This window comes from Nyctereutes procyonoides, unplaced genomic scaffold, assembly GCF_905146905.1.
Source record: "Nyctereutes procyonoides isolate TBG_1078 unplaced genomic scaffold, NYPRO_anot_genome, whole genome shotgun sequence".
NCBI classification, from domain to species: domain Eukaryota; kingdom Metazoa; phylum Chordata; class Mammalia; order Carnivora; family Canidae; genus Nyctereutes; species Nyctereutes procyonoides.
The window spans coordinates 70,680,023-70,696,137 of NW_026575126.1; the positions used below are offsets into that span (position 1 = coordinate 70,680,023).

Here is a 16,115-nt window from a genome sequence, read left to right on the forward strand (position 1 = left end):
AGCCACCCGGGCTGCCCCTCATTTCCACATTGTTATGGCCCTAAGAGGCCTTCCTTCTTACTCTACCCCTTAATAGGGCACTGAGGCCCTCCGTTCTTCTAGGGCCAAGCACTCCCCCTTGCTCTCTTCCCCTCATACCCACCTCTCCCATTTTGTCCAGCTAGGATCTGCTAGCTCTTTAAAGATTTGCTCCAGGAAGCCCACCCCTCCTATACCGCCAACCTTTTACCCCCTCACATAGCACACCAGGCGGGACCTGCTTGGGGAGACAGGATTCCTTCTTGATGCTAAAACCCCTGGCCCAGTGCACTTTAACACAACTAAGTTGCCTAGAGTTTTTTTTAAGATTCTATTTATTCATGAAAGAGAAAGAGAGGCACAGAGACACAGGCAGAGGGAGAAGCAGGCTCCACACAGGGAGCCCGACATGGGACTCAATCCTGGGTCCCCAGGATCAGGCCCTGGGCTGAAGGCAGTGCTAAACCACTGAGCCCCTGCCTAGAGATTCTTAAATGCAGAGCAAGGCTGGGACAGGGCCCAAGATTCTTACCACAAATCTTCAGGTGATGCTGATAGTGCTCACAGACCACACTTAGAGGGGGCAAGAACTGATGTCAAGGGGCCTGTTCTCAGTAGAACTAGAATCACAAAACCTTGCTCTGAACATACTTTAGACCTCTGTCTCTATGCCCTGGCCAACACCCTTGAGCCCCTGCCCTCAGCCAGGCCTCAGGCTGCAGAGACAACCATTCTAGATGCAGCATTTAATTAAATTGATAGGAACCAAAAGGAACTTGTGTCAAGAAACCTGCCCAATAGATACTAGCCCCATTTTGCCCATGAGGAGCCTTAGGCTCCCAGCAGGTAATTGGCAAAGGTAGGGACCTTTACCTAGTCAGGAGAAGGAATCGGGGTCTGAGGTGAGGCTGGAGTCCACTAAGGGCCACAGCCCACTGTGTATGTGTGTGTGGGGTGGCAGCACAGGGGAGCATCACAGTTGTCAGAGAGGGAGCAGGACCTGCCCTGGAAAGGAGGCCACAGTCTGCTTGGGCACCCCCAGTGTTACCATTCCCTCCTGGGCACTCCCAGGGCCTAGGAGGCCAAGACCACTCTATTGGGGAGGCAGAGGGGGAACAAAGAAGCTCCCCTAGGGACTGGAAGCTTAAAGCAGGGTCCCAGCCCTCCTGAGGAACCACCCTGAGTTGGTGACTTGGCCACAGCATGCACTCACCACACCCCCCAGATGTGATCCTCTATAGCAGCTTTAGGCCCAAGATAGCCATTGTCCAGACCACTGCCTCTAGCCTGCTGCCGCCCCTAGAGAAGCCCACTCTGTCTTTTCCTCCCTGCCCCCACCATTAATTAAGATGCATGAGGTGGGAGGTCCAGAGACACAAAAGACCCTTTACTAGCCTGGAAGGGAGACTGACAGGGCCCACCCTGCTTTTGCCCCCAACAGCTTACACCTTGGCCTCCCTGGCAACATGGGATTGTTGCCTGGGAAGGTGAACCCTGCTCCCAGGAAGGCCTTGTTGCCCAAAGCCAGGAAAAAAAAAAAAAAAAAAAGTAAAAAGTCTGCCTTCACAGGCCAGCCTGGCCTCTCTGCTATAGACAGACCACCTTACACTAGAGATGAGACAGTCCTTGGATTGTGTTCCAACTGTGTTCTACATTCTGCCCTCACCTCCCAGCTCAGCCCTATCTGATATCACCATGCCACAATCCAGAGTTTGCTTATTCTTTTATTGGGAGACAGATGCAGGGCATATCACAGGGTGGGAAGCAGTGCGATGCCTCTTGGCAAGGACCAGGACAATGGTAGCTAGAGTCAGGGATACCACCGTGGCCAGGCCTAAACCCAACATCACAGAGGTGTGAGGAGAGGTTGACCCCTCTATACCATGATCACTAGCCTTTCCCAGGAAGATCAGAGGCCCCACGGTGATCTCTGCTTCTTCAGTCACTGAAAGACACAGGACACTTAAGGGTCACTTTAGTCCCAAACCACAGGTCAGATTGAGGATTTTGCTCTGCTTCGGTGGATTGAACTAGTAGGTTTTGTTCTGAAAGCTGCATTATATCCCCTGGAATTCCTGTTACACCCTATTCAGAACCCCTGGCTGGCACTTGGGTGGGGGGGGTTTAGAGCCTTCTAAGAGCCCCAAGGCTGATAGGTAAGAAAGCCCAGAACAGCATTCCCCCAGAGGTGCACAGACTTAAATGGGGGACAGGAAGAATGTCACCCCACAGTGACAGCAGTTACCCTGAACTGGAGGTGGGAGGACAAGACCCCTGCAGGGGTCCTAACACCTACCGTGCCTGCGATTTCTAGTGTGGGAAACAGACTTGCGCCACCCTCTCTCTAGGTGGGACAGCCTCCTGGACCGGCCTGGAAGGCCACAGCTGCCTTTGTTACAACAGCGACAAATACCAGCCGAGCCTTCTACAGGGTACCACCTGAACAGGCAAAGACAAGAAGATCAGATGGCTGTGTTGCCCTCAGGAAGCAGCCTGCTGATGTATGTACTAGCAGAACAGATGCCAGGGAGGCCAGTCAGGTTTCCTACCCCCAAGCAGCCATGTCTAACTTGTTTCTCACCTCTTGGTAGACTTGATGAAGGAACAAGCTTTGTTTAGCTGGTCTGGGACTCGGTCAGCCGGAGTGACCTTCAGATGGCAGGTAATATAGATCTAGAAGGAAGAGTAGCTGTTACTAGGTAGAAATCTAGTCACTGGACTTTAATATGCCATTTATTTTTTTTTTTTTAAGATTTTATTCATTCATTCATGAGAGACACAGAGAGAGGCAGAGAGAGGGAGAAACAGGCTCCATGCAGGGAGCCCGACGTGGGACTCGATCCCTGGTCTCCAGGATCAGGCCTGGGCTAAAGGCGACGCTAAACTGCTGAGCCACTGGGCTGCCCTAATATGCCAGTTATTTAATCCTTAACCCTTGTGGGGAGGGAGGGTGGTTTCCATTTTAGAGAGGAATAGAGGGTCAGAGGTTAAGTTGCCCAAGATTTGAAGAAGCAAATCAGATTCCTGATTGAAACCCAGCAGTTCTATTCTCTCCTTACCAGCCCCTCAATCCCCGCCCCCCCATCTTTCCCAAACTAAACACTGACTACCCTGCCACCGGGTTAAGGGAGATTACCCGAGAACAGCCCTAGTCTTCTTGGCAGAGGCATTCCCCCAGCAGAAGTTCTTCATATTCCAGATAGTGCTTTGGCATCCTCTGCCAACCCCGCAAAACATAGATGTTCTACTGCCTTCTCTGAAGCCTTCTGCAGAGCCACAAACCTTGGCCACCACCTAGTGGCCGAGTGTACCAATAGGGAAGCCACTTCAGAAATCTGAACAAGTATGTACTTCAGGCCACCCGCCGTTTCCCTTTTAAGATTTTATTTTATTTTATTTTTTCCCCTTTTAAGATTTTATTTTTTTTTTCCTTTTAAGATTTTAAAGTAATCTCTACACCCAACGCGGGGCTCAAATTCACAACCCCGAGATCAAGAGTCCCATGTTCCTGGGGCACCGGGTGCCTCAGTGATTGAGCATCTGCCTTTGGCTCAGGTCATGATCCAGGGTCCCACATTGGGCTCCTGCAGGGAGCCTACTTCTCCTGGTCTGCCTCGGTCATGAATTTAAAACAAACAAACAAACAAACAAACACATGTTCCACCAACTGAGCCAGCCAGGTGCACCCAAGGCTCCTGGCCTTCTATCTACTCCAGCAGAGGAGGGCCCCAGGGTCCCTTAGGATCCCCCTTTTAGGAAAGCACTGCTTTTATCCTCTAGCTTCTTCCTAGTACTTTTCCGTGTACGCTAGGGCCTAAGACTCTAGAATGATTCCCCGTTCCACCTGAATAAAGGTTTACTTCTCTGTATTGTGGATAGAGTCAGTCAAATCATCCCATTTACCTTTGAGGGAGAATCCTCCCAGAACTCAGGCTACCTGCCATTGACCATTGATCAGCATCATCCTCTGGTCTCTGGTCACCCAGGGACCTGGGATTGAGCCCCATGTCAGGCTCCCTGCTCAGTAGGGAGTCTGCTTCTCCCTCTGCCCCTCCCCCTGCTTGTATTCAGTCTCAAGAAATAAGATATTTTTAAAAACTAGGTATATAGGTATTTGCTGTGAAATTCATATGAAGATCTCTAAGCACTAGAAAAGGGATGCCAGTCTCCACCACAATCAAGTGAAAAGATATGGGATTTTATGGGATTTTACAACCTTTGCAGATGATTACCATAAAGCCAGAATTTTAAAAGAAATCCCTGCTACTTCCTGACCAGCTATTCTGAACTTCACATCTCCCCCCCCATCCCCACCCCTGAAGCTGCCCCCAGCTCAGGAAATTTCTTTAAGAGCTACTTAGGTTTTTATTTGTAAAATTCTACTAGCACTTTCTGGTTAGAGACTAGTCCTACCTGTACTTCCTGCACCCAACCATCAGAAGCAGTCTACATCTTAGCTCCTTCCCTCTCCGCCCTCAAGTTTTAGGTTGAGCTTTCTAGCCTAGTAGTTTAAGGGGTGGATCCCAGAGCAACAGCATCAACAGCACCTGGAGATATGTTAGGAATGCAGATTCTAGGGATGCCTGGATGCCTCAGCAGTTGAGCATCTGCCTTCAGCTCAGGTGTGATCCCAGAGTCCCGGGATCGAGTCCCACATTGGGCTCCCTGCATGGAGCCTGCTTCTCCCTCTGCCTATGTCTCTGCCTGTGTCTCTCATGAATAGATAAAATCTTAAAAAAAAAAAAGGGGAATGCAGATTCTAGGTTCTCTTGACATTAAAACCAAATCCTGGGGGTAGGGCCCAACCTATTTCAATAAACCCTCCAGATGCTGCTGACACACTCAAATTTCAATAAGTCAATGGTCTAGCCTATGATCAAGTACAAGATACTACCCTGTAGGAAAAGAAATTCATACTTGCTTTCCTTGCCCTTCCAGAAAGCCTCCAGGAAGGCTGACACCTGTTTTGTCAACCACCTCGCTCAACCCTTCATCTGGCTTCCAGCCCTGCCCATCTTGGCAGAGAACAGGTTAGTGACCTGCCCATCATACGCCATGGTGGTTGGTCCTCCTCATTGCATCTCCCCGATTTGTTCTGTTTCTAAGACCCCAGATTCTCTCCACCTTTCGCGGGTTTCCTACCTACCTCTAGGTTTGTGACATCCATGCTTCTTCCTTGAAGATCTCACTAGAGATTTTCACTTGATCTGCTAGGTGAGTTCATGGAGTCTTGGGACAGGGACAGAGCTATCAAGTCATTGCTTAAGGGTGCCCTACAGCAGGCAGTAAGCCTGGTCAGCCTGACCCCGTAGTTCAAGCTTATTCTAAGTTTTGTTTTATGTCTTTGTTTTTCCTGAAGTAGGCTCCCATGCTCAACATGAGGCTTGAACTCACAACCCTGAGATCTAGAGTCACATGCTCTACTGATGGAGCCAGCCAGGTACTCCCATTTTTTTAAATGTTAATTACCGTGTTTCTGGAGTCCTTAGCAAAGTGGAAAACATCCACTGTGAACTGAAGAGTCTCTGGCCTGGGTCTGGGGGCTTTGAAGGCCGAAGAGGCATTGTAGAGACCATCCACAAGACAGCTTTGGAAGAAGGAATGGACAATGGAATCAGGGGGCAAGGGAGGTAGTGTTATGTTGTTCCCAGGGCTCCCTAGACAGGTGGCCCAGACCTCACCCATGGAAGTCCACAATTTTGTGATGAGGGAAGGCATTCCGATCTGGTGTCAGCGTGGCCACACAGTGGTCCACAAAGAGTCGCAGTGGCATATGGCTGCCAGTGTGGACTTCAGCCTGGAGGTGGGCTATGTCTCCCAGCTGGAATGTGGGGGACTGCTTCTCGGAGCCCCAGTCCTCTGAAAGGCACACAGTCAGGGGTGAGACTCCCAGAGCTATCCCTTCCAGCCCCCTTCTCCCAGCCCTCCCTGCTTACCCTCCATTAGGCGGAGAGAGAAAACCAGCTTCTCCTCGAAGAGCATTGTGGTCCTGAAGGGCACCCAAGTGGGCAGGATGGCCTGGCTGCTCACATTGCTGTGCCTAGGGAGAAGAGCAGCTGTCTATACCTGTCTTGACCTCCCCTTCTTTGGTTTCAATAGAAAGAGGCAGGAGGTCTCTCCTTTCTACCTAAGGCTAGAGTCCTCAGCTGTGGCCCAGCCAGGCAACAAGTCCAGGGCAGCTGAAGACACCTGAAGTCTGAGCCTGCCCCTTGACCAGCCTGAACTCCACACCTGAGTGGGCCCTTCCCTCTAGCCACGATCAAATCCAGGTACACCTGAGTTTGGAGTCTGGGCTCTAGACCCATGTTGGGTGCCAGGCAGCCATCCCTCTCTGTATTGGTCAGGGTTCTTGAAGGCACCTCTGGTGAAGCCCTTCAGAGACAAATACAGATAGGCCTCTAGTTCTTTAGAAGCCATGGGGACTGAGTCTAGACCAGGATGGGAAAGTCTTGGAAGCAATAGGATATCTCCAGATGTTGGCCCTGTGGATCCCAGTGGATCTCATGGAAGAGGCAGGGTCAGTGATGCATCGGAGAACCACGCCTCAGGTATCTAGAGCTAGGATAGGGCATCCCAGCCTGTGGCAGGCCACCTGCACTGCCCACCACCATCAGCCCAGGCAAGCAAATGTTCTCAGGTCAGTCTCAGGCAGAGACATTCAAAAGCAAGATAGTCGTAGTCCCACAAGGGTCCCAGGAGGGCTTTGGCCTCTCAGACAGTAAGGGGGTAGCTGGCCTTCCCATCCTTGGCTCTACTATCTTCCCCCACCCAACTAGGTCAGGCACTGAGCTCCCTCCACCCTTGCTGCTGTGGCTCAGAACTCCTACCACAGCTCAGCTGGTTTCACGGACTCCATATGCCTCCTGTTCTGGCTGCCAGAGGACCTCTGGGTTGAGAAACAGTCCTACCCATTCAGCTTGATTCTCAGGGAGGGGTGCTCATTAAGATGGGAGCCTGAGCACCCTCTCTGATCTGTTGGGCCTTTTGAACCCCTCTGTCCCTCACTACCTTTGTTGACTAGACCCTGGGCTCCAGACCCCTGGGCAAAAGCCCCTATTAATGGGCACACTACACTGCCCTGGGATGTATGTGGTACCCTTCCAGGATCTTGTTCTGGGAGCCTCTACACCATGACCCTTCCCCAGACCCATGCCCTCAGGGTATCAGCACCACCTCCTTCACTCAGCTGAGCCACACAGGAACTGGCACTCTGGTCTTGTCATTATAAGCCATCATCACCTTCTCATGCCTCCGTGTACAAGGTCACAGGCACATGCTTGGTGCTAGGGCTTGAGGGGTTTCTTCCACCTGTGCATACGTACTGGGAGAAACCATAGGCAAAAAGCAGGCTGTGATAGCCCAAGCCTAGAAATTCTCCCTGCATGGAGTTTTTCTCAACTTCAAGGTGGGCATGGGCTGGGCAGCCCTGCAGCTTCCACCAAGAGGCCACTGGGACCTGGGTGCATTTCAGAGGCTCAAGATAGACTCAGCCAGCTCCCCGCTCCCAGCTGGCGCACAGAGCAGTGACCTCAACCTAAGTACTTCCACCTTCTTGCAGCTGTGCTGCCAGAACGGGCCTCTGCACCAGGGGCAGCAGCAGGCCCCATCCCACACTAACCTGGGGTAGTGGCACTCGATGGGAACCTCAGCACGGTTAGTTCTCAGGATGGACAGGTTGCCCGCAGGGCGGGGGCTGTGGATCAGGAAGGTGCTGTACACCAGAGCATTGTCAGTCACCTGAAGGGGACAGGAGGGGTTAACCCCACCAGCATCACCTGCCCTAGGTATGTCAACCCACACAAGGGCACAGATAGGACTGCCCACCAGAGATGGAGAGAATACAGGCCCTGGACTCAAAGCCCACCCTCCCGCTGACCCATGGGAAAGCCTGAGCAGCTATCACCCTCGAACCTTCATTTTTTCTAGCCCTGAAATTGTCATACCACTGCAGGTAGTCTGGATCAGCTCAGTGTCAGGCACCAAGGGATGCCCAATGACCAGGGGTATTGGGCATGTGCTCTCCTTCTCAGGCTCCCGCCCCTATCTCAACAGTTTCCTTTTGGGGGTGGAGGATAGGGGTGGCTTTAGGCCTGAGACCAAGAAAGCCACTTTGAAGAACCCAGAAATTTTCAGGAACTTTAACTCATTCATTGCTAGTTTTCTTGAGTTGCCCTTCCTTTTCTGACTTCTTCTCATACCCACATCACAGGAGAGGAAACTAGGTCAGTGGTTGCCTGAGGCAGGAAGAGCTCAGGTAGGTGCTACTGGGATATTTGCATCTTCCAAGGGGCCACACAGGAGAAGATAGTGCTGCTGCCTAGCCCTGCCCAAATCACCTCATCTTTAGGGGAGAGTCCTAGCTTCCTATTACCTACAGCTCCAAATGTACCAGTAGCAGGATCTCTGGGTTGCTCTATTCACAAGCTCAGATTTTCGGGGCATTAAACCAATCATGGACTGGTGAGATGGCACAGGTCCCGGCCCCAGGTAATTCTAACCAGGTAGGATTGGGAGACCCCACCCTGGAGAAAAGCATGGCCAGGTTGTGCTCATTGGAGTCACCTGGGGACCTGTAAGACTTATCTGGCTTCCACTTCCTGCCTGATTTAGCATAGGAGATGGGAATCAGGATTTTAAAATGCTCCAAGTGATTTTAATGCTCAAAGTTGGGGAGTTACTCTATTAGAATAATTCCTCACAAAACTCTTGCAGTTCTCAAAGCCTCCTGTCTTCCCCCTGGGGAAAGAGGGGCCAAGAGGCCTCAAGGCAAGCCCTGGCAGGGGTGGGAGGGGCAGCATGTCAGCTCAGAGCCTCAGGAGGGTTCCAGGTCCTTACTGACTTTGTCCCCACCCTAGTCAAGCTGAGACTGGAGTCCAGGGCCTGGTCGGCAGGAGCTGGGGCCCAGGACAGGGCAGAGGACCAGCTGTGGGGTGGGAGTAAGCAGTTCAGGTAATCCTGCACAGATGGGCTAGGGATCTTGTGCAAGTCCAGCCCTGCCTTACTGGAAGGCCCTCCTGCAGCCTGAACTACTTAGTTTCTCGGTACCTGCCTCCCACATTACACTTCCCTACCCCTCTGCTTGGAACTAACTACCCCCCACCCCCCCGCCGCTGCCTTTAACACAGAGGTGATCATAATACCCTTGGCTCTCTCCTTCAAAACCACTTCTAGTTCAGGGCCTCAGGTTAAGCATGAGGGAGGGATGGGATGCACACATGTTTTTTTCTTGTGATTACTTCGGGCTTTCTAAGAAGTCAAAGTTGATCTCTGCCACACAAGTTTCTAGGGACCCTGAAAATGCTAGGCGCCACACACAAACACCCCCCCCCCACACACACACACCCATATCAGCCAATCTCCTCTGGATGCCCTCGAGGGGTTTACAAATCCTCTGGATTCATGCTGGGCAATGCCCTATGGCCCAGAGTGCACAGCGCCCTCTGGACTCCACTTGGCGGGCCTGAATCCAGCCATTCCCCAGTCGCCAATACCCAGCTTCAAGCCTCAGTTGCTTTCTGCCGCCAGCAAGTGAAAGAACCTGGCCCAGCCCCACCTCTCACTGGCTCTGCATCCACACTCCCCAGGACCACCAAGGGGGCTACGTCTCACCTGCACCCTGCTGCCACACTCGTGTAGCCCAACCTCAAACCTGACCACATCATCCGTGTCCATGGAGACCAGGGGCTCACAGTTCTCTGGACCCAGGGTGAGGTCTGCTGGCCTGATGAGCTTCCCAGTACCAAAAAGGTCTTTGCTGACAGTGACCACCAGCTGGGACTCCAGACAGTCCACCATCACTGGGGGCCTAGATGTCAATGGGTAGTAGGTCTCAGTTGGCCAGATGGTCTGGGGGCAGCACAGCTCCATGCCTCCCAGGAGCAGAAAACAGATGAAAATTCCATAGCTCAGCCCCATAGCTCCTCCAGTCACTCCCACTGGTAACCACAGTACAGCCACCATTCAGCAGTCTTATACCCCAGATGATGCTGCTCGCACCTGGGCTATCACCCACCTCCCCTCCCCAACCAATCAGTGGGTCGGTCCCCGATCTAGCAGCATCATCATCACCTGGGAGCTTGTTAAACCTGAAGACTCTCAGCCCCACCCCAGACCTATGGAGTTAGAATCTAGTGTTTTCCTCTTTTCCCAAGTGATTTGTATTTGAGTTAAATCTGACAAGTGTGGGTGGGCAGCCTAGTCAGTCCCACGGCCTTGCCGCCCCCCCCCCCAACTCCCGTGTGTCTATCCTTTGCTGGCCCAGTGAGGGAGTGAAGAGCTGTCCCAGGTCCATGGGAGGAGACAGGGAGAAAGGCCTCGATTGAAGGGTGGGAAGGATAATCAGGGGTGGCAGGGAGTTCATTCCAAGTGAGATAACTGGAGGCAACATCATTAGGAGACCAGGGAACTTTAGGGGTCATCGCCCAATTTTATGGGAGGTAGGATGGGAGGTCGGTTCAGGCAGAGGCAGCTGTGTGAACAGAATCAAGGAGAGGGCACTGGGCTGGCTTGGGAGAAAAGCCTAGGAGCTCAGAATTGCTGGAACCTCAGTACCTAGGATGTGAGAGTGATGGTTTGGTGTGCTGGGGAGTTGGGTGAGGCGATCTGAGAGACTGACTGAGAAGGGGTAGGACCAGAGATGAGGGTCGGGTGGCTACTGTGCCAGTCCTGCCAGGAGAGGGTGAAGAAGGAGTGATAGGGGCAACATTTACTGATGGCCTGCTCTGCTAGGAAGCAGAGGAGGACTGCAACAGTTAATGGTGCCAGGGTCACCTGGATGGCTCAGTCGCAAGAACATGTGACTCTTGATCTCGGGGTCATGAGTTCAAGCCTCACATTGGGTATGGAGATTACTTAGAAATAAAAATTAAATATTAATGGCACCTAATTCCTAGGAACAGAAGTGTGGACTCAGTTGCAAATGCTTGCCTCTGAAGTCATCAAACCATAGGTTTAAGTTGCTTAAAGAGTCCCTTGGTGGGGTTGGGGGGGCATTTTTAAAAAATATGTAATCTAGTTTACTTGTGGGAAAATAAATAAATGGAAGGAAGAGAAGAGATTACCCCAACATCCTTTGACTTAACCAACATGAGTTGATGGGCAGTGGTGCGGGATGTGGAGGCAGCCAGCACAGAGAAGCAGCTCCAGGGACGCCTGGGTGCCTCAGTGGTTCTGTCAGCCTTCAGCTTGGGGCATGATCCTGGGCCCTGGGATTGAGTCCTACATTGGGCTCCCTCTGGGGAGCCTGTTTCTCCTTCTGCCTATGTCTCTGCCTCTCTCTATCTTTCATGAATAAATAAAATCTTTTTTTTTAAGATGTTATTTATTCACTTATGAGAGACAGGGGGAGAGAGAGAGCCAGAGACACAGGCAGAGGGAGAAGCCGGCTCCATGAAGGGAGCCTGATGGACTCGATCCTGGGACTCCAGGATCAGGCTCTGGGCTGGAGGCAGTGCTAAACTGCTGAGCCACCCAGGCTGCCCCAATAAGTAAAATCTTAAAAAAAAAAAAAAAAAACAGCTCCAAGCTCACCTGGGTGACCCACCCAGGGGGAAATCCTTCCCTCTGGGTTCCACATGTTAAATAACAAAAATTCAACCCAGTAAATTTTATTTTAATTAATTTATTATTTTAAGATTTTAATTTTTTTTTAAATATGGAACACTGGGGTACCTGGGTGGCTCAGTCAGTTAAATGTCTGCCTTCAGCTCAGGTCATAATCCTGGGGTGCTGGGATCGAGCCCCATGTCAGGCTTCCTGCTCATTGAGAAGTCTGCCTCTCCTCTTACTCATGCCCTCTCTCTCTCTCTCTCTCTCTCTCTCTCTTTCTCTCTCTCTCTCTCCCTCTCCCTCTCTCTCTTTCTCTCTCCTTCAAATAAATAAATAAGGAACACTTCATGAATTTTCAGGTTATTCTTGTGCAGGGGCCATGCTAATCTTTTCTGTATTGTTCCAATTTTAGTATATGTGCTGCTGAAGTGAGCACTTCAAGATTTTATTTTACTTTTCATTTTATTTTTTAAAGATTTATGAGAGTGTGGGCTCATGCATCTATGAATGGGGGGAGGGGCAGAGGGATAGCGAATCCTCAAGCAGGCTCCACACTGAGTGGGGAGCCTAATGTGAGGCTGGCTCCCACTGCTCATAAGATCATGACCTGAGCCGAAACCAAGAATCAGATGCTTAACCAACTAAGCACCCATGTGCCCCAAATATTTTATTTTTAAGTAATCTCTACACCCAATGTGGGGCTTGAACTCACAAACCCGAGATCAAGAGTCAGATGCTCCACCAACTGAGCCAGCCAGGCTCCCGAACCCAGTCAATTTTAAAAAGCTAATTGGCTTTATTATTTGGCTCATGAATCAGGTAGCACCCCATCTAACAGAGGGGAACCCCAAAGGGCCACAGGAAATGAAGGGTTTTTTTTTTAAGATTTTATTTATTTTTTCATGAGAAACACAAGGAGAGAGAGGCAGAGACACAGGCATAGGGAACCCCATGCAGGACTCGATCCCAGGACTCCAGGATCACACCAGGGGCCGAAGGCGGCGCTAAACTGCTGAGCCACCCGGGCTGCCCTGAAATTTTTAAAAATAGAGAAGGAGAGACACCTGGGTGGCTCAGTGGGCTAAGCGTCTGACTTTGGCTCAGGTCATGATCTCAGGGTCTTGGTATCAGATCCCGCATCAGACTCCACAATCAGTGGGGAATCTGCTTCTCTCCCTCTCCCTCTCCCTCTGCCCCTCCCTCCCATATACTCTCTCTACTCCTTCTTTCTATAAGATAAATAAATCTTTTAGGGCACCTGGATGGCTCAGCCAGTTGATTGTCAGACTCTTGGTTTTAGCTTGGGTCATGATCTCAGCCTCATGAGGTGGAGCCCCACATCAGGCTCCATGCTCAGCAGGCAGTCTGCTTGAGATTCTCTCACTCCCTCTGTGTCTCCTGCACCCCTGCTTGCTTGCTATCTCTGTGAAATAAATAAATCTTAAAAATAAATTCTTTTTTTTAAAAGGTTTCATTTCTGAGGATTTGAAACTGCAGTTAGGTTAGGTATTAAGTCTTGGTTTCCTGACTTGGGGCCTTAACACAAGTAATGCTTTGTTGGACCTGGTTTTCTTTTTCATCTGCCTACCAGGTCCAGAGGGAGGGAGCCAGCTGTGGCCCAACATCCCAAGGAACAGCTAGTTGGAGACACTCTATCTGGGAGTGGTGGCCCTCTGGGGAAGGGGCCTCTCCATACTTGTAGCCCACAGCTGTACTTGTAGATTGTGCTGTAAATAAGGTTGGGTGGGCTGGGAACTAGAAATCAGGGCCTCCCTCCTTGGGATCCATCCCCTCTCCCTCTCTGCCCTGGAACTAACTAACCCTCCTAGAAGTCTTCTGGATAAAAGGACATAGGGCACCTGGCTGCCTCAGTTGGTGGAGCACGTGACTCTTGATCTCAGAGTCATGAGTTCAAGCCCCACATTGGGCTTGAGAGTTTTCAAACAAATAAGAAATAAGACTTGAAGAAATTGGTGAGTGGATGTGAAGCATGTATTGGGGGAGAGGAGGATAGAGGAGAGTATGCATATGAAGCGGTGGTAAGTTTGTGTCTCCCCTTTCCAGAAAAAGGACCAAAGACATCCCCATCAAGGATTCTGGGGGATCCCTGGGTGGTGCAGCGGTTTAGCGCCTGCCTTTGGCCCAGGGCGCGGTCCTGGAGACCTGGGATCGAATCCCACGTTGGGCTCCCGGTGCATGGAGCCTGCTTCTCCCTCTGCCTGTGTCTCTGCCTCTCTCTCTCTCTCTCTCTCTCTCTCTCTCTCTCTCTGTGACTATCATAAATAAATAAAAATTAAAAAAAAAAAAAAAAAAGGATCCTGGCCAGTCCACCCCCACTCTCTCAACCCAGCCCAGATTCGAGGTCTTTTGTGTTTTTCTGAGGAGTGCTGCCACCTGGTGGCCAGAATCACCAAAGGCACAGCCACCTGCCCACAGCGTTTCCCTTAAAATTCCTTAGATCCCAGATTCTGGTCTCTAAATACTATTCCTCTCTAACAGGGGGACCCAGGGCTCCTTGGAGGACTGGCTGATTCCAAGGCTAGGGGCAGGAAAGTACAAGGTGAATCTAGAATATCTTGTGATGGTGAATATGTTCATAAAATGATGAGGACGTGTCAAAAGGACACAAGCCAAATTGAACAGAGGAGCAGTGGTCCCACTGGCCAAGCTGGGGACAACTGTGCACCAAAATGAATGATGAGATCAAGGACTCGACGTCAAATAAAGTAAGAATCCATGGGCATCCATTCTGACGATACATAAAAACACATAAATGAGAATATTTTTCTGTAAAAGAGAAGAAACTCCTTAAGTAGAACACTATCACAGGAGGAATGATCATTTGGAAAGTGACCATTTACAGGCTCCTGGGGGGCACAGTTGGTTGAGCATCCTACTCTTGGTTTCAGCTCGGGTCGGGATCTCAGTGTTGTGCTATCAAGCCCCTTGCCTCCGGCTCTGTGCTCAGCAGCTGAGTCTGCTTGAGATTCTCTCTCTCTCTCTCTCTCTCCCTCTGCCCCAACCCCACACATGCACTCTATCTCTGAAATAAATCCTTTAAAAAATGACCAGTTGCAGTCATCATAATAATAGATTCAGGCAAGAATTATCAATGCATATTAAAAATTAGTAGGGGTGCCTGGGTGGTTCAGTCAGTTAAGTGTCTGCCTTCAGCTTAGGTTGTGATCCCAGGGTCCTGGGATAGAGTCCCACATCGGGCTCCCTGCTCAGTGGGGAGCCTGCTTCTCCCTCTCCCTCTGTTACTCCCCCTGCTTATTCTTTCTCTTTCTGAGAAATTAAAAAAAATAACATTTTTAACATTTATTGAGGATTCTTGCCCAAATCTGTCCATATCATAGTGGTTACAAAGTTTCAAACTCTACTACTCCTTCCAGTACATTAGAGGGGGGAAAACGGGCAGCCCCGATGGCTCAGCAGTTTAGTGCTGCCTTCAGCCCAGGCTATAATCTTGTGAGTCCCAGGATCGAGTCCCACATTGGGCTCCCTGCATGGAGCCTGCTTTTCCCTCTGCCTGTGTCCCTGCCTCTGTGTGTGTGTGTGTGTGTGTGTGTGTGTGTCATGAATAGATAAACAAAATCTTTAAAAAAAAAAGAGGGGGGAAATCTCATAATCCTCAAATCCACAACAATGAAACAATGTTGGAAACTGCCATAAGAACACAAGTGAAAAATAAACATCTTTTCTAAAAATCACAGGACTATAAATTGAGGAAGTACACAAAAAAATTTTTAAATGAATCAAACTCATCAGATTATATACATTAAACATATAGCTTTTTTTTAATGTCAATCATACTTCATTCGAGTGCTTTAAAAAGAACCATGCCAAAGAAAATCATGATTTTTGGTTTAATTCTGAGTTAAGAATATTAAGAATTTTTAAAAAAAAAGGAATATTAAGAATTTGCCTGCGATGCATATGGTCTCCTATATACAATAGATGATTTTATATACAATTTAAAATCCAGGGATCCCTGGGTGGCGCAGCGGTTTAGCGCTTGCCTTTGGCCCAGGGCGCGATCCTGGAGACCCTGGATCGAATCCCATGTCGGGCTCACGGTGCATGGAGCCTGCTTCTCCCTCTGCCTATGTCTCTGCCTCTCTCTCTCTCTCTCTCTCTCTCTCTCTCTCTCTGTGACTATCATAAATAAATAAAATTCAAAAAAAATAAAAAAATAAAATCCAATACATTATGAATTTATGATTAAGAAATACCCTTAAATATCTTTTTAAAAAAGATTTTATTTATTCATGAGAGATACGGAGAGAGAGGCAGAGGCAGAGGGAAAAGCAGGCTCCCTGTGGGGAGCCTGATGTGGGACATGATCCCAGGACTCCAGGATCACGCCCTGAACTGAAGGCAGACGCTTAACCACTAAGTCACCCAGACATCCCACCCTTAAATATCTTTAAACAGTAGAAACATACATGATAGTTACAAGTGGAAATAATACCCATATAGTATTCTATATTATTATCCCAGAGACATACCATAGAGGTCTCAGGTTATTAAGAAAACATCAAAAAATA

At 49.8% G+C, this 16,115-nt stretch overlaps 1 protein-coding gene and 1 non-coding gene across 2 annotated transcripts; both read right to left on the minus strand.

The window, feature by feature from the left end:
• Positions 1 to 1,742: 1,742 nt before the first annotated feature.
• On the minus strand, positions 1,743 to 9,933 carry ZP3 (zona pellucida glycoprotein 3). Its single transcript, XM_055341201.1, has 8 exons — positions 9,628 to 9,933; positions 7,637 to 7,755; positions 5,955 to 6,058; positions 5,700 to 5,877; positions 5,488 to 5,605; positions 2,600 to 2,691; positions 2,315 to 2,457; positions 1,743 to 1,963 (listed from the first exon to the last, which is right to left on the minus strand). The coding sequence occupies exons 1-8, from the start codon at positions 9,931 to 9,933 to the stop codon at positions 1,743 to 1,745; spliced, it is 1,281 nt and encodes a 426-aa protein (XP_055197176.1).
• Positions 9,934 to 11,894: 1,961 nt separating this feature from the next.
• LOC129520393 (U6 spliceosomal RNA) lies at positions 11,895 to 12,001 on the minus strand. Its single transcript, XR_008666607.1, has one exon. It is a non-coding gene; the product is annotated as a U6 spliceosomal RNA (small nuclear RNA).
• Between the last annotated feature and the right edge of the window lie 4,114 nt (positions 12,002 to 16,115).

Coding starts and splice junctions, on each gene's coding strand:
- ZP3 (XM_055341201.1), bottom strand. CDS start 9,933: ATGGGGCTGAGCTATGGAATTTTCATCTGTTTTCTGCTCCTGGGAGGC. Junction 5,606..5,699: donor AAAATTGTGGACTTCCATGG/GTGAGGTCTGGG, acceptor CTTCTTCCAAAG/CTGTCTTGTGGATGGTCTCT. Junction 1,964..2,314: donor CACTAGAAATCGCAGGCACG/GTAGGTGTTAGG, acceptor TGTGTCTTTCAG/TGACTGAAGAAGCAGAGATC.